The sequence below is a fragment of the Hippoglossus stenolepis genome, chromosome 2 (assembly GCF_022539355.2).
Source record: "Hippoglossus stenolepis isolate QCI-W04-F060 chromosome 2, HSTE1.2, whole genome shotgun sequence".
Lineage (NCBI taxonomy): Eukaryota > Metazoa > Chordata > Actinopteri > Pleuronectiformes > Pleuronectidae > Hippoglossus > Hippoglossus stenolepis.
Window position 1 is genome coordinate 15,211,970 of NC_061484.1, and position 20,450 is coordinate 15,232,419.

The 20,450-nt window shown below is 42.0% G+C and overlaps 1 protein-coding gene across 2 annotated transcripts; it reads right to left on the bottom strand.

The window, feature by feature from the left end:
* Positions 1 to 1,792: 1,792 nt before the first annotated feature.
* On the bottom strand, positions 1,793 to 16,743 carry ldlrb (low density lipoprotein receptor b). Of its 2 annotated transcripts, none has more exons than XM_035184192.2 (18): positions 16,443 to 16,743; positions 11,506 to 11,631; positions 10,911 to 11,033; positions 10,139 to 10,513; positions 9,792 to 9,914; positions 9,583 to 9,705; positions 9,202 to 9,324; positions 8,348 to 8,476; positions 8,081 to 8,252; positions 7,623 to 7,850; positions 7,393 to 7,511; positions 7,154 to 7,293; positions 6,421 to 6,562; positions 6,173 to 6,325; positions 5,911 to 6,081; positions 4,864 to 4,938; positions 4,594 to 4,754; positions 1,793 to 3,662 (listed from the first exon to the last, which is right to left on the bottom strand). In XM_035184192.2, the coding sequence occupies exons 1-18, from the start codon at positions 16,522 to 16,524 to the stop codon at positions 3,624 to 3,626; spliced, it is 2,604 nt and encodes an 867-aa protein (XP_035040083.1). In that variant the 5' UTR covers positions 16,525 to 16,743; the 3' UTR covers positions 1,793 to 3,623. The 2 variants fall into 2 exon arrangements, with proteins under 2 accessions (XP_035040083.1, XP_035040074.1); XM_035184183.2 differs by having other exon boundaries at positions 5,911 to 6,084; positions 16,443 to 16,738.
* Between the last annotated feature and the right edge of the window lie 3,707 nt (positions 16,744 to 20,450).

The window sequence follows — 20,450 nt, forward strand, 5'->3', positions numbered from 1 at the left end:
AAATCTAACCGTAACCCAAAAAGTAGGTCTTTAACCCATTAAAACGGAGGACCGGCCAAATTGTCCTGTCTTTCCCAAAATGTCCTCAATGGCACGGTCACAAAGACGTATCAGCGGTGAGCCTTTGCCTCCTGTTCACTTCCATTTGGTGCAAGCGAAGAGGCGAATAAAGCAAATCACAGTGTAGCTTTGCGAGGAGTTTAACTTTGACCCACGATATATGTGTGACTGTGCCCTGAGGCCGATGCTGAAGTTGGATTTGGACATAGGTGAATGAAATGAATGCAACTCCTGCAAATTCCCTTTCAGACATCAGAGTTGAGCTTTTTGGGCTGAAAGAAATCGACCTTCTGAAGAAACAAGTTTGGCGGCATGTGAAGCATTTGTAACACAATGACAATCCAGTTCCTCTAGTCTCTGTGTCATGCATGGCGGGTTTTTTTTTTTGTATTATTACTCAACAAATGTTCACAGTGACTCTACAGCAGGTTTGCTTCCAATCAAACCAGTATATAGCTTCCCTTTCTGTTAGGAGGTCTGTATCTTGTTGATAAACGACTTCCCTCTGCTTACTCATTATCCACCCCCACTGCTCTCTGGTGCGCTGCAGCAGACACAGCTCTGCCGGAGCTTTTCTTTTACAGACAGGAAGCATTATTGAACATGAATTATGGAGGAGGTTTATTAGGTTACAGAGAGGATGTTCGCTGGTTGTTTGTTTTATTGGTCCGTCCGGCCAAACAGCGCTACTCTCTCACTCTAAGACGAATCGATAACCCTACATTTAATATGAGAGGAGTTAAATTCTGTTGAATTTCAGTCTAATGGGGAAATGTAAAGGTTAAGGACAGAGGGATTAAAAACGCAGATACAAAGAAAACTGTGACATCTTTTTTAAAACCAAAAGCCAATTTCAGACGCGGAGGCACCATTTCATGTCTCAGTATCAGACTATTTGATCTGCAGAAACATTCCAGGTTCCAACACTGAACCATATATCTTTCTCTGAATGTCATTAGGAATGGTAGAGAACAGAGCTCTATTCCCTTCATCTTCCTCTAAAAGTCACAACACTGTGATTAGCACTGAACTCTGTTGACACAAAAACAACAGGTGAAACCAGCAGGTCACTCAATAATAATAATGTAATAATCTACATTTTTCTTTAAACTGGTTCAGGTAGAAAAACATGAAAGTTCCCATCATGTGGTAACAAATCTGCTCTTTGAACAGAGGCAGAGAGGAAGGACGAGATACTGACTCTGATAAGTTTAAGCACTCGTCCACTCTGTGGGTTAGTTTTGTGTTGTAGATGCAGGGAGCAATGGCAACATGGTTTCCAGGCAACAGAAACATAAACAGCTTTCATGGACATTGATAGTACTCTGAGAATAAACAGTGTTGCCAGAGGAGAAACTAAAATCAGTTTGTATCTCATGTGCTAAAATAATCTAATGATTAGGGTTGGACTTTGTGCACGTTATGTGTTATATTCTTAACTTCATAGTAGACTTGACCATAGTTGCATTTGTTATACGAGGAATCGACTTATTTAACTTGTATTACCTCCGCCAATTAAGGAGGTTATGTTTTCATCTGTGCTGGTTTATTAGATGGATTAACACAAAACTGGGCTGAAGGATGTGATATGGGAAGAAAACGTTTATTTTGGTATGGATCTGTATCAGTAGGCAGATCTAGGAACATTTAAAAAAACTTTCTTTAACATTGCAAGATAGCTAAAATTTCTCATTGCATCATTTGTGTTACTCCAAAAGAAAAAAATCTGATAGATAGGGGGTTGGTATAGATTTAATGCAGATCCAAATGAAAATCTGGAGTTAGTGGATTTAAATATGGTTTCATAGGCCCACTGTACAGTAATAATAGGGCTAGAAACCTGTAACCACCATCATTGTGTAGCTGAGAAACATAATGTGACCTTAGTGAGGCTTGTTTCAATTTCAGGGGACTTGACAGAGGGCCGGGCTCTACTGAGTGCAGTTCTAGTATTAACATGAAAAGACACAATAACACCAGGTGTCAGTTAAACTGGAGCCATTTCACCACAACGTTTTTTTCGTCTGCATACTGACCATAACACTTTATTTTGTCATTTTCCAGTGTGAACACAACACCCTCACAAATTGCTTAAAACCAGTGTGTGGCATGAAAACACACTACAAGTTTATCTCAGTCATGATAAAAACTTTTCCAAATTATAAAACCCCCAAACATGAACATGAGAAACTATTTTTCTTTTATTAAAAAAAAGACCAACACAAATAAACATGAACATAGTGATGTGCAGGCTGTTGTGCATGAATATACTCGTACATCATCCTTTGTAGACTGTAGATAGTAACCGCATCTTAACAGAAAGGCAGGAGCAAAAATAAATTATGTGATTTAAGGAACAAAGAGAGTTTCTTCAGTGTTTCTCTGTAACATGTACAACGGTTACAAACAATACGCACTGCCCCACAGCACTGACTCATCCAGAATGTGGCGCGCACGAAACTGAGCAGGCATAAGTTAAAATAAATTTAATCTGGCTGAGATGTAACTAAATCACGTCACCGTGGCTGCAGCTAAAATATAGTATGTAATGTATTCACAGCCAGACGACAACAACCAAAAATAAACCTTCTCTCATATATCCATAAATAAATTAAAGAATCTTACACATATGTACAATATTTCTTGATTAAAATTTACAAGTGTAAAAACACCAGAGTGAACAAAATATGTACAGACATTATTTACAGTGTTACGATAGGCGGTCACTTACAGTACAATCATTTCTTGTACTATCTTCATTTAAAAAAAAAAAAAAGAACATTTACTTCATTTTGGTTGACTTCAGAAAACTCAGCAGCTTTTTCCATTTATAAAATAAACCATCTGTGACTCTTCACATACAGATGCTTCACTCAGAGAATGACAACAAACAAGCACTGATTCAGATGTGATTTACTACAATAGGTGCTAGTAGAAAAATGCCTCTGATACTAAATGTGCAAAGCTGTATCCAGGAAAAGAGAAGGCCACGATATGTTTGTAATGGAGGCCGTCACTGCCTGGGGTTAAAGCACTCAAGCATTAACTATCACAGAAACAGGTTTGAGAGGAAGTGGGGTCAGTAAGGCATTTACTGTGTGTACATCCAGAGTGTGGATGGAAGGCACACATGCGTTTTGGGACAGTAAAGGTCAAGTTTTTTCAAGTTAAATTCATTGAACAGAGATTTTGATCCATGTGTATTTAGGTGGGCAACATACTGAGGTGATGTGTTGGCCGTAAAGCGAGCGTTCGTCTACACCTTCTCATGCAGCACGATGCTTCTTCTTCTAAAAGCGCGCATTGATCCTTCATTTTGAAACCATTTTGTGGTTTAACAAAATGGCTTCCGGTGGTTATACTCTATTTTGTCATGTTCAAAGATCTTTTTTTTTTTCTTCTTTTTTTAAGTTCTTTCATCTGACTTGGACGGCACAGTGCTGAGGTCAGAAACATAGGCCACTAAATGAGGTCACTGGCGGGGAGGACGGAGGCGGCTGGTAAGCAGCAGCAGGAGAAGAAATGGCCTTTGTTGCTTCGTGTTTGTCTTCTTCATCTTTGGTTCAAGCAACATCCATGTCCTCCATGCTCAGCATTTGTCTCTGTAGAAAAAAGAAACACTGTATAATTAAAACTGTAAAACTATGGTTTTTTATTCAAGAGCGTGGTCTTTCAGTTGGAGAGCAGGACTTGATGTCACCTTCAGATTTTGTAATGCTTTCACTCTAAACCCTGCGCTTACACGTTTAGATTTGCTCAGCTCGCTCTAAAAACTATGCACTTGCACCTGGACTTCTTGCACTCCAGCTTCAGCTCTCCTCCTCTTGCTCACTCTGCTTCTGTGCTTGCGTGAAACATTTGCTCTCTGATCTTCTCTTCTGCGCTTTGATTCTTTTATGTGCAATAAGACAAAATTCCTCAACCAATAGAATGTCAGGTTTAAGAGTTGACAAATGAAATAGTCCTACCCTTGTTACTGTTCCCATAAAGTACAGGGAGAAAAAAAAAACAGGGCAGCTTCAATTTAGTTTTTGTTGTTGCTAGTAACAGTGTTCCCAATGTAAAACACTTATTTGAGATCCTTGATTTTGCAATGTTGACCAAGGATCTGCTGAACTCCTCCCATGAAGGTGTCCTCATTTTTTCTTCAAAAACATCATGGGAAGCCAGTAACCGCCAGTATAGGACTCTCAAAGAAGTAAAGCTAACACACCCACAACTAGGGCTTGACAATTTCATTCGTCAACACTACACCTGGCATTCTATTGGTTGGAATTTTGGCAGAGGAGAAATCTGACAGTAGACGAGCTGAAACTGTAGCTCAGGAAATCTGTCCAAGCAACAAAATATCTGATTTCAAGCGCACAAGCATTGCAAATCTAAGCACAAGCAGGAGCTATTTGAGTGTAAGCGCAGGGTTTGGAGTGAAAGCATTGCAAAATCTGAACGTGAAATCAATAAGTCCTGCTCTCAAACTGAAAAAACACTATTGAATAACGATAGAAAACAAAAGTGGCATCAAAGTGAAGATACCTGAGGATAAACATAGCCATCAGAGTTGTTCCTGCAGATGTGCACCTCGTCCTCTGTGGTTTTCTGGTACACTGGATTGTCAAAGTGGATGGTGTTGGTGTTCTTCAGACGCCAGTGTCTCCATAGCAACACTGCTCCAAAGACCAGCAGGGACATGACCACTGCAGAGCAGGAGAAGGGTTACAGGTCATTCAGACTGTATGTGTGACTGTAGATGGCAGACTGTGTTCTCGAGTGTCTGACACAGAGGAGCTGGAATGTGGAACTCACGTATTGGCAGCACGATGTAGAGAGCAATAGGGTGGGATGGATCAGCTTCTTCAGGCACAGCTGCCAATTTGTTACCTGGAAAAACAAAGAATACAATCTTTTCTTAATATAAATCCTCTTTTCTTTGTAAAAAATAAAGTTAGATGAGAAGATCAGTGTCCCTCTTGTGTGTTTTTGTGGTAAATACTGTAAGAGGTGAGCTTAGCATAACAAGCAAAGGAGACTCAGGGAAGTCATTGTACCAAACCACAAAGTAAAGTGTGTCTCCCAGATTGTCGTTTTCAACTTCTGGTTTGTGTGGGGAATAAACAGTATACGCTCCATTTTAATGATCTATGCACAGGGTGTGTCTTAAACCACTTTTGCGTAATGATGGAAAATAAATGTCACTGCGTCAGGTGCATTGTTTAAAAGGTTTGTACGTAGTCTCATTGTTAATCATGGGTGTGTTTTTAGTGTCATCTACCATTATTAAACAAATTCCAGTGCACAGTGTGCCGTATAGCTCACTTGGTAGAGCTGGTGCCCCGTACTGAGGCTTCAGGCCTCTGTAGCGGAAGGATTAGATTCCGGCTTGTGGCCATTTGCGGCATGTTAACCCCGTTCTATCGCTGTCCCCCCTTCACACACTTGGTTCTGTCCAATCAAAAAAAGCCCCAATAATCTACTTTAAAAAGTCAAGTCAACACCTTAGCAGATTGCTATGTTAAGGCATATTATGATCTTAATAATACACCCTAGGGATGGGTGCAAGTGCAAGATGGGGGCTGGATGAACATATGACGATTGAATCTGCCTGAAACTACAGCAAAAAACACTTAAGTTTGGCACCACTTTATGCTTTTTTGCACCAGGTGTGTCAGGGCTCTATGTGTTTTTGTGAGCTTTAGAGGAGCTGGATAGTGGAACTTCAGCGTTTCAGCCATTTCCAGTCTTTATGCTAAGCTATAGCTTATTTTTTACGGACATGAGATTGGGTTCATGGATCTTAATTCAAACCCTTTCATTGATACTTTCATTAGCCACAGACAGGACTAGTTTCTGTACCTTGAGCAGTGGCGACAGGCTGCTGGATGGATGAGGTAGATGTGAGTTTTTCAGTCACTCTGGTTGTGGTTGTAGAGGTAGGGACCGGCTGCCTGCGTGAAGTCGGCTTGGCGGGAACTTTAGGTGGGAGCGTAGCTTCACTTCTGTTTTTGACAGGAGGGGCAACTGATCCTGCTGGGAAACAAAAATGTAAAAGGGTCACTATAGAGGCTCTGTTCATTTCCGGTTCATATGCAAGGCAGTGCACAGGGGGGATATTTACCTGCCACACATGTCCTCATGTCAGCTCCCATTGTCATGTGGTCAGGACAGGCACAAGTGTACTTCGGAGAGCGCTGGTTGATCAGAGGAGCAGGGAGGCACAGAAACTCACAACCTCCATTCATCCTGTTGCTCTCTCTGCACCAGTTAGTACCTTAACGACAGAAGAGTGGCAACAATAAGCATTACAAAACATTACACGGCTGTTGTTTGTTATGATAACTCCGAGATGGAGGAATGTTTCTGTACCGTTGGGCTGCTTGAGGTTGTGGTACAGTACAATGTCCTCTGGTTGGTCCAGGTCCATTGCCAGCTCGGTGATATCCTTCCCCGTCAGACGGTTGGCGCTAAAAACTGCGCCATTGCCCATGTCTGTCCAAAACACTTTCTCCTGTTTAAAAGAAAGGATACAAATTGAGTAATTCTGTTACGTTTGCTGAAGTTTATTGAAACACAAGGTTCAACATCGTGACTTATTGGGACTGAATAACCGCAGCAGTTTAAGCTCTGGCTTCCCAGTATAAAGATTTCCGCCTGATAACTGCATATGAATTGGATTACTGAGTTACTGGTTTAATTAGAGTGGTAAAATACATTTGAATGAATTTGCATCAGACTGTGCTTTCAGACATGCACTGAACTCGAGACTTTCTCCTGAAATCATCCAGAGGGGGTGAATAGGAGGAAACAAACTGTTTGATTTCCGCAGTGGAATTTATACGCTATGTCCTGCCTTGTCCATACTCTAACCAGATACCACCCCTCGCCTAACCCATTTTCCTGTTGTTGTGAACGTGTCTGACCTGATCCCCTGCTAGATTCCTCATAAGTGAAAGGCAAACTCCAAAGAATGTACGAAACCCAATAGTGCAGACATTTTCAGGTGTTTGTGTCTAAAAAGTGCTTAAATGTATCAGACAAGACATCTTAGACCTTCAGTGGCTACATTTTCATTTGTGGATACATTTATTTCATTGCTTACCTCAAACACAGTGAGGGACAGGGGGTGGGAGAGCTTGACCTCGTCGAAAATGAGACTGTGCCGCGTCCCTCCGTTCACGTCGATGCTGGAGAGCGTGTGCATCTTGGAGTCAACCCAGTACAGACGCTGGTTAACCATGTCTGTCCAGAGAGAACGTCAAACACACAGACATTTGATTAGTTATCAAGGCCGAATGATCTTTGTGAGGTTTGGATTGAAATTCTTGGTTTCCTGCTTACCCAGGGTGAGGCCATTGGGCCACACAATGTTGTCTGTCACCAGGGCAACACGATTGGCTCCATTCAATCCACTCTTTTCTATCTTAGCCTCCTCACCCCAGTCTGTCCAGTACATAAAACTAAAAGGGACACAACAAAACATGAATTATAATCAGGGGAAGAAAAACATTTATTTAGTAATTCATCTAAGTTGAGATGTATATGACTACTGTTCTCAAACTTTCACTTACTTATTCACCGGGTCCACGGTGATGGCTCTTGGCTTTTCCAGGTTTTCTGTGATGAGCGTTTTCCTCTTGCTGCCGTCAGTCGTTGCCACAGAGATAGTTTTCAACGTGCTGTCGGTCCAGTAGATGTTTCCATGGATCCAGTCCACTGCGATTCCTTCTGGGGCCTCGATTCCACTGCCAATTACTTCAGTGTGGTAAGAGGAGTTACTGGCCACCTCCAGCTTGGAGCTGTCGGGAATGAGATGTGGGTTTAAAGCAGAGTGTTTGGGAAACAATGAGGTCACAGCTTCATGCATGTGCACTGTTGCTTTGTGTAATGAGCATGCGCCAGAAATAACGACAACAATGGCAGCTATATACTACTTTCTCTACGTTTGGTTAGCACTGCTAGGACTAATTACAAGACAGAGCGGAAAATACAAAAAAATCATCAGCGGTAAGGCCTCAGTCGTTCTAACCTGTAGATTTTCTTCAGGGCCAGGTCAGACCAGAAGATTATCTTGTTTGGCATATCCATGTCCAGGGCCACTGCATTTTTCAGCTGTGGGATCAGACGCACGTACTCGCTGCGGTCCACCGTCATCTTCCTCACCTCGTGTCTGTTGGTGAAGTACAGCGTAGGTACGGTGCCTGGAGGACACAGAAGAAAAGAGTTTTCACACAGGACTATGAATCCAAAGAGGAGAAACATTTTGAGGAGAGACAGGCTTTCTTTCAAACGTTACCTGATTCAGCTTTGCATGTCTTGGTCGCGGGGTCGATCTCATAGCCGTCTTGGCAGTCACACTTGTAGCTGCCGGGCAGGTTGATGCAGATCTGGCTGCACGTGTCTGGTTCGGCACATTCGTTAATGTCTGCAAGGGGACGAACATTAAGTCAGGAGGAACATTCAGCAGTTGACTTTTCTTACAAAGTCAAGTTGCTAATACAATGTTTGCTAAATTTATTGGCGGGTTGTAAAGAAGGACATATATTTAAGCCCCTTTTCCACTGGTCCAAAAAACCACTAACACCTCCTAACATCTGGCTTCTGTCTGCAATGGGAATCGATAGAATTAGCGCTCACTCCCGGGTCAAATACCCCGGCTCTGACCCGGCAGTGATGGAAACGTGACAACCAGGGGAACGCGCTAACAGAGAGGATAGAGAGCATCTCAGTTGTCGTTGCGTTTGTGACATAGAACATGACTCACTGGGGGGAAAAAACAGACATTGCCTTTGTTTTGCGGATTTATTTGAAAAAGCGTATACTGGCTAAATCTGTGTAAGTTAATTCACTCCAATCAGAGTGGGAAGATAAACATTTGACCCTGCTTAGACTACACTTGACAGCTACTTTTTTTTGTTTTAATACTTTATTTATATTTAAAAGCAAGTACTTACTTACTCTTATTCAAGTAGAAAAGTTAATATGGTTCTTTTACTTTTATTTGAGTACATGTTTGTCTATTTAATTGTACTTTTCCAAAATTAGAATTAGTTACTTCCTCCACCACTGCTTAAATGAGGCTACAAGCTGCTAATAAGATGGACTTTCAAATGTTTAAAATTCGGCCAGTCCTCGACTCCCTCCTCTCACCTTCGCAGGTTTTCTCGTCCATCTTCAGGATGTATCCAGGAGGACACGAGCAGTTGAAGCCAACTTTCAGATCATTGCAGTGATGGGAGCAGTCGCCATTTCTTGTCAAACACTCGTTGTTGCCTGTGGAGACGCAGACACACGGGAAATACAAATGATATTCATGTCAACTGTTTTCCTAACGGTAACTCACACTGACCACAAACTATCTAGGCCAGTGGTTCCGCTTGGTTCACTGTTCCCAAATATATTTTCCACACTGTGATGTGGTTTCACTTTTTCTCAGCGCAGCAGAGGAGCGTACACCCGAACTCTGTCCACATGCTATAAACTGATGATTTTTGCCCTTTTGGGTGGATGATTACATAAGGTTTCACTTACCACACTCGTTGACAGGTTCATCAGACCAGTCCCTGCAGTCTCTCTGTTTGTCACACACCTTCTCCATGCTGATACACTCCCCGCTGCTGCATTTAAAATTGGTGGGGCCTTCGCATGCATTTTCTGTGGAGAGAAGAAGTAGAAGGTATGAATTTAACCTTTAAGACTTTCCCATGGATGAAAACCGGCCGGATCTCTGTGAGAGTCACCTATGTGGCAGCCAATCTCATCGCTGAGGTCCCTGCAGTTGGGCACATTGTCACACTGCTGGGCGCCGTGGATACAGTCGCCATTGTTACACTGGAACTCATCGGGACGACAAGTAGGACGACCTAAAAAAAGAGGACAAATGGGTGAAAAAGAGACAGAGAGAGAGGGAGAGGCAACGGAGTGAAATGGGAAGAATGAGACGACATAGGACAAGGACAAAATCATGGCTAATATGATTTAATGAGGATCTTCTTGATGGATATTATGATATTATATAAAGCATGGATAGGCTTCTAAGCAAAGAGAGGACCATGAATAAAATAATATTCCAAAGAAGCCAACTCACTGCAGTGGACCTCATCCGAATGATCCCTGCAGTCCAGGCCTCCGTCACATCTCCAGCTGCTGTGGATACACTCCCCATCAGCGCACTGAAACTCGTGGATGTTGCAGCGCGGCGCCACGTCCGGCTTCTTCTCAGCGCAGTTCTCTGGCCACTCGTCAGACCCGTCGGAACAGTCCAGGTCACCATCGCAGCTCCACAGGGCCGGCACGCACACCGAGTTGTTGCACTGGAAGGAGCGAGAGCTGCAGGAGGGCTTAGGGCAGGAGGCCTCATCTGAGCCGTCTAAGCAGTCGATGTCGCTGTCACAGAAGTAGGACCTGGATATACACTGGCCATTGGCACAACGGAACTCTTCATCTTTGCACTGTTTGGCTGCTGTGGTGAGTCAGAGGCGGGAGAAGAGAGGAGTTAATTTATTATCTAGACATTGTGTTTGTTTCTAAATGCCAGGTTTACATATAATAACAATATATCAGCATAAATACCATGCTGCTAAGTGGACTGCTGCCAAACGAAATTCAGTTGTGTATTGATGCACAGTGACAATCTATCCATCTATCCATCCATCCATCTATCTATCTAGGTAAATGTTTTATAACTAGTTATAGTTATTATATGAATGGTTTAAATAGCTTTGCATGTCTCTCTTTGTAATCCTGTATGTCTTTTAATTCTCAGTTGCTGCTTGTGATGCTTAACTGTCATCCACAGAAAGTGAATAAACTGGTTTATTGGTTAATTGAACACTTGTCAGTTCCGGTATTCAACGTACTGCAGTTTTTCTCGTCAGCTCCGTTTCCACAGTCTTCTTTGCCGTCGCAGTGCCAGCCTACTGGGACACACTGGTTCATGGGGAGGCCGCAGCTGTACTCTGTCTCCCGACAGGTTTTTCTTGCTGAGGACAGAAAAAAAACACATGTTAAAAACTCAACGCAGTACTTGCATGTACTAACAGAGAGATACGGCCTGTGACTACAGCAGAGTATCATGTACAACTAACTACTGCTCTGTAGTAGCTTTATTAATGTGTTACCATCTTAATAGTCAATTAACAGAAGAGGTTGATTAATTATTAACATTTTTAAGCAAAAATCTCAAAATAATGTGTTTGTCTTTTCATGTATGATACTAAAGTAAATATCTTTGTTATTTTAACCATTGATTGGATTAAACAAGTTACAGTAAATGAAGATTTTGGAAAGTAGGAATACTTTCCCCCCCTAATTTCTCACATTTTCTATGAAAGATGTTTATTAATTATGAAAATAATTGTCAGATTAATGAAAAATAATAATTGGCTTAATCCCAATTCCCACATATAAAATTTGTATTTTATTTGATAGTGATAAAAAAAAAAAAAAACACACCGCAGGTTGCAGGCAGTTCATCAGTGTCGTCTCCACAGTCGTCCGTCCCATCACAGATCCACTTTCTGGTGATGCACCTCCCATTCCCACAGGTAAACTGAGTGGAGCTGCATGCGGTCGCTGCATCTGTGATGAAGGATAAAACAAACACGAGTTCATGCAGTGTTACACTAGAGCAAACCAACAGCTTCATTTACATTCAACATCACAAATCGCCGCTGACCTTAACAGCGTCTTACTGCTCAATTTACATTTCTCTGTTCGTGAGCACCTTGTGGTAACGTGAGCTTGTGTCAACATACGCAGAGGAAACGATTTCCTGAGAGGTTAATGTTTAACTGGAAATTATACACAGGACAAAAAAAACAGAAGGTCACCGACGTTCAGATAAGTGACAGTGTGAAAACCACACCTTTTACTCTTTGCCAAACTCGGAATCACCACATGAAGATAACGACACGGTGAGGTTCCCTGACTCCTGTTAGTTCCCAATGAGACACACAACCACAATTTCGCTTCATTTTACTTTCACACAATAAAGGACATATTTAAAAAACCTAAAAAGATGATTTGAGAAAAAAAAAAAGGTAGAACGAAAAATAAAAGATTTAAATTAAATTAAAGATTCAAATTAAATGCAAAATATGTTAGAACCAGAATGGCACTTAGTAGAGCACATACTTCTGCCAAGGCCCAACAGTCCCCTTAAATTCAATGAAGCTGCACCAAATTTCACACACTCATATCAGTGAAAATATTGAAAATTGAAATTCAACCTCACATTGCTAAATAAAGTGGAAAAAATTGTCCTGGATGTACCACAAAATGATTATTTTCTTCATTCTCTCCTTGTTTTAGTCTACGTGTTTTTAACGTAAATCTTCTCTGCAACGTCTGCTCAGTGTTAGTTGATGTAACTGGAATGAAAGCAGGTTTCATCCTGGTGTGACACACTGCAGGTGTGGAACAGGCCTCACATACCTTTTATATAACGCAGGTGTCAACAGCTTCACTAGTTTGAGTTTGAAGTCGTACGACCGTGAATTGACCCAGGTTTATTTTGGGCACTGAGGTCGTCCCCCTGACACGATCACACCTCAGTGAACCCTCCAGTCAAAGCGAAGAGGGCATCGACATCAAGGAACATGTGAAAATGACACAGGCCAACCGCAGTGTGTGTGTGTGTGTGTGTGTGTGTGTGTGTGTGTGTGTGTGTGTGTGTGTGTGTGTGTGTGTGTGTGTGTGTGTGTGTGTGTGTGTGTGTGTGTGTGTGTGTGTGTGTGTGTGTGTCCTCCCCATCACCTCTGCCCTGCCCGGCTCTCCTGATGCCTGGAAGCTGCGGCCGGGTACGTCAGACTATCACTTTAAGACAATAGGGCAGGGGAGGAGTTGAACAATCACACCACCAGTTGCTGATTGGTCACAGAGTGGCATTCCTCATAACAGCATCACCACGGTGACGAGGCGACTCTGAACACAAGGATGTCTGTCAGCCTCAGTGTGTCAATGAGCGATGACAGGTCTTTTAAAAAAGGACCGAATAGACCTGGTAGATTAAAACAAAGTGATGGGTGTGAGGAGCCTGGAAAACAAGGAGAGGATGCTTTCTCAACACCAGGCTCCTCAAGAGTGATGCCCTCCGCCCTTGAAAATGTGAAACGAAAAAGAGAAGTGAGACGTTGACCGTTTTTCGTTTGCTTGGCACCATCAAGGCAATGTGTGGTTTCACTGATAAAGGAATGAAAAAGAGCTTCCTGCCTAACCCACACACTCATGCTTTCGGGGAAAGTGTGACACACAACCCCTCAGACACATTGCATGGAGGCCAGGCACGCAGCCAGTGGGGCTTCCAGGAATAGAGTCTCCCAACTGCTCCTGAAGATTTTCTGTGTCACAAGTTAACAATGAAATTTAAAAAATGTTTATCTGCAACTCTCACTTGTTTTTAAAATCTTTTTTAAGAATCGGGAATTTATTACACTCAGCGGAGCAGGAGCAGAAAAGTAGGTCAAACGCTCCCACTTCAAGACCTTCAGACTCCTCTAACCTCGTGGAAACTGTAGGGGCTGATGTTTTCATTTTCCACCGCTAATCTTCCCCAGTGCTTCCACATATGGGTCACAAGGCTGTGAGAAATACTGTTCAGTGAGAGGAGGACTTACAATTTTGTTTCTGTGGAGAAAAGAGCAGGATTAGTTTGGCTATTGAAGTTTTACATCAACTTCACTTTTCTTGGAAACAAGCATAACCACATTTATTACTCCATTTCGCTTTTTTAAATTTAACACATTTTTGACTTGTGCAGCTAATGCGGAAACCGAAAGGTGTCACCTAAACCACAGCCATATCGAAGAACTTGCACAACTGGCAGTTACAGTTGAGAAAGTTAGAAAAGCAACACCGCTATCGCATCATAGAAAAGAGAAAACGATTGTGATACTTTCACCTGCAGACATGCCCCAAACTGCAGGTTACCAGCCTGAACAGTATCTCAGACAGAGAGAGCATCATTTGCTCCTGTAGTGAAACTGAATCCGAGTGGACACTATTTATACCCCCAGTTGGACCTGACAACCAGAAACCCACCCAGTCAAAGAAGGTCGCTGGAGTAGCAGCAACCACCTCAAACCCACACAACAGGCTGCTGTAAGATTCAGTCCGTCATTACAACACTGCATGACAACTCTGCTCCTTTGTGGCAACATGTGACTTTGCTCGCTAAGAATGCATTCCCGGTCTTTTTTATGGCACATGCATGCAACACACATGCACACACACCTGACTAGCCCTCACAAAGAGGTGTGTATATTGACTCAAACATACACCCAGCAGTTAATAAATAACCAGGATGAATGAGCATCATGAAGCCAACAGCAACTCCCTTCTGCTTCGGATCTGGGTTTATGCTGCGTCAGTAATCACACTGAGGTTAATTGTCATCACTGGGTAATAAATAATAGTGCTGTGCAGCATTACAGTCAAACATCTGATTCTCACATGCCAAGAGATATCGAACCATCTTAGTTACAGATTAACCATCATTGTATTTATTCTGCTCTTATTTTTATATTACACTGTTCTGTCAACTTTATTTGTTTTGCTTTACAACTTTAACTTTTGATCTCTTTACCTCTTTTATTCTACTCTTTTAATGTCTTATTTTGCTTGAAATTGATTTTAAACTGTACTTTCTGATTATAAATTCACTTTTTCTTCTCACTCTATTCGAGGGTTAAAGAGGTGTGACGTCCTCTGCTCTTAAACCCAATGAGACAAATTGTGATTTGTGAACATGAGCTATTCACATAAAATGTGGTGGATTGAGTGAGTGATTGATATATTGATTGCCGACTGAGAGATGCCACAGAGGTATTTTCTAAATGATTGAGAGGTGAAACTGCAGTGTTTGTCTTCATGAGTCACCAGAGTCTTTAAATTCCCTGTCTTCTTTCCCCTCCTCCTCTTTCCAGCTCTGCCTCATTTCAGAGTCTGCTAAACACAAAGTGAATTAAAGACAGCAGAGCCTGACCAAAAGAGAAAGAGAACACACACATGGATATTTCCCTCCAACACTGACCTCACCCACACAAACACGCACACACACACACGGATACTGAAGTAAATCTTCTGACTGGAAGTGAGCACAACAAAGTGGAAAAAGGGTCTTGTTTTAGTCAGTAAATCTCTTGGAGGAGAGTTGAGATTATTGGGGGATTAGTGGAGCAGCTGGCAGAACAGGGCTCCTGCCGAGTTAGTTCTCAGCCTTGAGGGGCAGTAGGTTCACTCCCTACACATTTTTTGGGGTTTTAAAAATAATTGGATAATTATTGGCAAAAACGCAGGACTTTGCCTTTAGCTCTGAACACCAGAGTTCAATTGGAAAATAGAGAAGGCTCTTGGTTCATCTTATTATGTCATTACTCTTTATTTTCCTCCAATACGATGTCAATATTTTGATTGGTTTCATGCAGAGGTAGCTCACATCTTTACAAACCATCTCTTATCTTTGTTTTTTTGTTGTTGTTCAGGTTGTATATTTAATTCTGCTTGTTTTATATGGTTTTCTATATCTCATAAATATACTGTATCTCATACCCCCTCATTTCCTCTTCCTTTATTCAGGTGTAGCACATTGTAACTTCGGTTTCCACAGGTGCTGCAGAAATAAGCTTTTTAACCTACTTTCTGCTTTAATGTAAGGAATATGTATAAAGCATACACACATACAATATCAATTATTCAGTTTACTCCAGTAACATTTAGAAGCGGCTTTCTCTGGCATGATGTCTACGGCTACTGTATGTATGGTATTACTGTCCAGTGGATAAGATGATAAGGGGAGTGGGAGTACACACACACACACATACGCAAAAACATTTGTGTGCAACTGCAAGAACAAAAATCCTGATTTTCCAGCATCCCTTAGAATCCAGCCTGCTACAGGGAGGATACCAGAAACCCCGGCCGCACCCATCTCTCTGACAACCGCTTGTTTCCTCATTTATTCCTGGTGTCTGACACTTGAAACCGGCCGGCGCCGAGGAGAACACGATTGGCTGCTATGACGCATTCTGGAGCGAAACGAACCAATCACAGCGCAGTGCGCTCATTCATGACCAGATTTTCATTTGTATTGATCATAGCTACCGGTCGATTATATTGATGACAGTTTTTGAATTTACATGAGAATTTAAAAAAAATGAGCCAAATCGCACAGGATTCATCCTCCTGAACTTTTACGCGCAAAAAGCTCCGCATGGAAACTCGAAATTTGAAACATGTAAAACGCACAAAAAAAATCAAGATAAAGTCAAAACGAATCAGTAACTCATATTGATTTTAAGTGATGAAGGATGTAAGATGGAAAAGTTGTCTTCAGTACAACTACAATAAATCAGTCTGGAGCATCCCTGTGCGTCAAAGAGCTTCTTTCTTACCTGCTTGAGGCGAAGAGTGAATCAGCATCAGCACACAGCAACATGTGGACAGTCCTGCGAGTCCCCTCCACATCCCCAACATGTCCTGTCCTCCCTGTGTGTCTTTCTGGGACAGCTGAAGTCAAAAGCTGGTGGTGTGTGTGAGACAGAGAGAGAGAGAGAGCGGTGGGTCTCTGTGCGTAAAAACGGCCTCTGGTTCAGACGCAGGATGCAAAGTGACGCCGCGCGGCTGTTCGCCAAAATATTATGACGCTCGACTCACATCTGACCATCTTCTATGAGGCAGACCGGAGGGCGGGGCTAGACAGCAGTGGTGTGATGTTCGGAATTTAGGCGAACATCACTGGGGGGTGGAGCCACGAAGCTGCTGCCGTATCACTTAGATCGTGTGTGTGTGTGTGTGTGTGTGTGTGTGTGTGTGTGTGTGTGTGTGTGTGTGTGTGTGTTGTGTGTGTGTGTGTGTGTGTGTGTGTGTGTGTGTGTGTGTGTGTGCGTGTGTGTGTGTGTGTGTTTGTGCGTGCGGTGGGGACCTATATCTGTTTACACAATCACGTGCTGAATTTCAACACAATTTCCCAATTAATATTTTTTTATTTTTCATACAAAAAATGTAACTGATAAGTGTTGTTGTACCTGATATTTCTTTCTTTCTTTCTGTCTCTCAGACACATAACAAATGTAAAAGTAAAAGAAACGACATCCTGTCTGCAGGGGATTAAAGTGACTATTGTAGTTTTGCACACCTATCCCTGAGTCATTCCTTGTTTTCTATTATATAAACATAGCTATGTGCCAAGTCACACATCATTGAATATATTTCCATAATTGCCACTTGTTCTAGCATATTAAGTAACTTCTAAAAAGCTAAGGAAATAATAATCAACACAATTTAATCTGATATATTGCCTTAGCAGGGGGCTGCACAGATGTAAAGCTGTAGGTTGTATCCACAGTCACTGCAGTCTGCTCAACTTCAAAAATAAACAGAGCATTTGCAAAGCAAAACATCACCATCATTAGTGATGCAAAATGAGTCCACGAAATACAATAACCTCCTCTCATATTAAAACTGCAGTTTACAGGAACAAATTACGAGTTACTTGGAGGCAGATGCAGTATAGTTCAGGATTAGTTTCCCACTTGGTGATGTTCACTGAAAGAAAGAGATTCTTACCCCAGATTCATGAAATTCAGGATAAATAAAATACAGCTCCAAAATGTTTATACTCTAATTTTCCCTCCTTCATTCATCATCATCACGGCTGTTGGACATGCAGTGTAAATGTGGGTGTCATGACATCACTTTGCAGTGGGGATAGAACACATGGCCATGATAATATTTATGTGAAACTGTATGTATGTTTCCATGAGGGTACATGTGTGTGTGTGTGTGTGTGTGTGTGTGTGTGTGTGTGTGTGTGTGTGTGTGTGTGTGTGTGTGTGTTTGTGTGTGTGTGTGTGTGCAGAGACGGGGGGGCCGGGTTAGCTCCTAAGGGCAGTTTGAGCTGTGGGAGTTATTTGAGGAATGCTGAAATAGCGGCTGGATTACATATTCTACTACATTCATCGTGAATACACACACTGTTAACACACCCTCTGAGAAGTGTGCACACTGTGCTGTGTATCAGAGATTGCACAGTACATTGCTATCTCTGCATGTCACACGATTTGATATAATAAAAAAAGGCTGTGATAAAGAAGTCATTCTGTCATGAGTCAGAACTGTGTGTGCTGGCAAATCCAACCCCTGTCTCCTTTTATCTACTGTACATTGTTCTCTAGATCAAATACAGAACATGGGTCCGATGTCCCTTCAAGGCTGGTCGACACAATTTGATACAGTGAGTCCTGTTCCTGCAGACACTTGGGTGAAATATGCATGGATGCATAAAAACAACATTTGTTTTGATTGGGCCGCTAAACATATTATTATTTAACATGTAGACTTCAACATGCTGTACAACTTATCATGTCGTCTTAATAAACCAGTAGCTTTATGAATTCCAGTTAATATATTCCAATGCATCTGATGGCTCCTATCTTGCTTCAATCACTCTGTGTGCACACTGTGCTTACTCTAATCACGCCTTTTGTCAAATGATTATTTCTGTTGGCGTTATTAAAAATAATCAGATGTAATCAGTGGTGATTCAGAAGTCAAGCACTAGGCCGATCAGTTTGTTCCTTCTATCCATCCATTGTTTATACTGTGTATCATTTGAGGGACTGGAGACAACCTGACATTTGGTGAGAGGCGGGGTTCACCCTGGACAGGTCGCCAGTGCATCGCAGGGACAACATACAGAGACACACAAACATTCACACTCACGTATGGACATTTTAATTCAATCAACCCAACTGCATGTCTCAGAACTGAGGGAGGAAGCTGGGGAAAACCCACACACACATGGGGAGAACCTGTAAACTTCCACAGAGAGACCCTGGCCAAACCGGGATTCGAACCAGTAACCTTCTTACTGGGAGGAAACATGACATAAAATTAAATGAGAGCTACATTCAGGCCAGACTCAAGTCATCATATTGAGTTCTTATCATGCACTTGACATGACCACTCGTCCCTATATCAGAGAACAGGACTACATGCTGTGTGCTGCTTTATCTAATAGTGACTGTGTGCATGTTTTCTAATCCTAATCATGTCCAGTGTGTAAGGGCTAACAGATGTGATTAGACTGCACACACACACACACACGCACGCACACACACGCACGCACGCACACACACGCATGCACTCACTCACATGCTTGCATCCTGGGAAGTTCTGAATTTAAAGAATCCCTTCAACTGTCATCTGACAAACACCACGATATATTTCTGTTTCATTGACGTTGGCTTTCCTGCCTACACATAATAATATTTAAACATAATTTGAATGAAAGATCCTCGGTTGGTCTTTAAAGCTCTTATCTATAGATTTATTGTGGAAATGCAGTATAAAGGTCACAAGTAAGTGAGGGCAACTCTGTTCACATACATAAACAAAAAATTATTTGCCTTCAGCGTCCATTACCAGAGAATATATTTGATTAGAGAATCAATGACTCAAGCGTGAAAATGAAAGTATGCACCCACACAGACAAGCACCCAAAGAGAATGAGTATTCATCTTGTCAGCACAACAGTTATATATAATACTGAACATGTGTATACTCTTGTGTGGTGGATGTGGTCCTTTAAGAAACAGCGTCACATCCTTCTACAACCCCTGAGTAGTTTCTGTGAAAGCGTTCTGTGAGTCTGCTGCTGTTGAAGTTCTGCCATGTTCTAGACATGCCCCTCCCCCTGGCAGATGTTAACAGCTGGTTTTGAGACACTGAAGCAATCGAGGGGTTCCCAGAAATCAGTGAAGCCCTTCCCCCTTCTCCACATGGAGCAAACACGGCGACCTCCGACACAGGCCTCAGTGTCCAGGTTCTGTTTAAGCACCTCACACATCTCCACACGTTCCCACTAACTGGCTCCAAACGAACACTGTATGTTCAAAATATTTACATCTGGGCCAACTCTAGGAAAATAAACTTAAATATGAGGGTTACACCAGGATTGTTTATATCGTCTGCACAAAGAGCTCGTCTGTGTTCATATATTTACATGACCTGACTGGCTGAGTCCAGGAAGGATAACAACCCTGATTTAATGTTGATTTCATGTTTGAGGATTGACCCGACACATAAGGTCAAGTTGAACTGAAGTAATAAATAAATACTCAGGTAGATTTTCTTTAGTAAAGTTTTGGGAAATAAAACAGTTTCAATTATTTTGATGATGGTTTACCTGAGTTCTGTATGTCTTGTATTTACATGATGCCTCCTTCTAGTGGTCAAATAGAGGCATTACATCGTCAATTCATGACTAAAGTCTGAGCTGATGTTGTTGTTTTTTTGAGTCAATATTTAAACCCAGTCAGCTACATGGCTTCTATAGTCCCCACTAATTTAAAACCAAAAAATGTGTGTATTTATATTTAAATGTGCGAGTATGATGTGCA

What these genes read in the sequence shown, in the direction of transcription:
- ldlrb (XM_035184183.2), bottom strand. Translation starts at nt 16,524, where the DNA reads ATGTTGGGGATGTGGAGGGGACTCGCAGGACTGTCCACATGTTGCTGT. An exon ending in TGAACCTGTCAACGAGTGTG is followed by an intron (nt 9,325 to 9,582) that starts GTAAGTGAAACC and finishes GCGTCTCCACAG; the next exon opens with GCAACAACGAGTGTTTGACA. An exon ending in ATGGCTATGTTTATCCTCAG is followed by an intron (nt 3,663 to 4,593) that starts GTATCTTCACTT and finishes TTTTTTCTACAG; the next exon opens with AGACAAATGCTGAGCATGGA.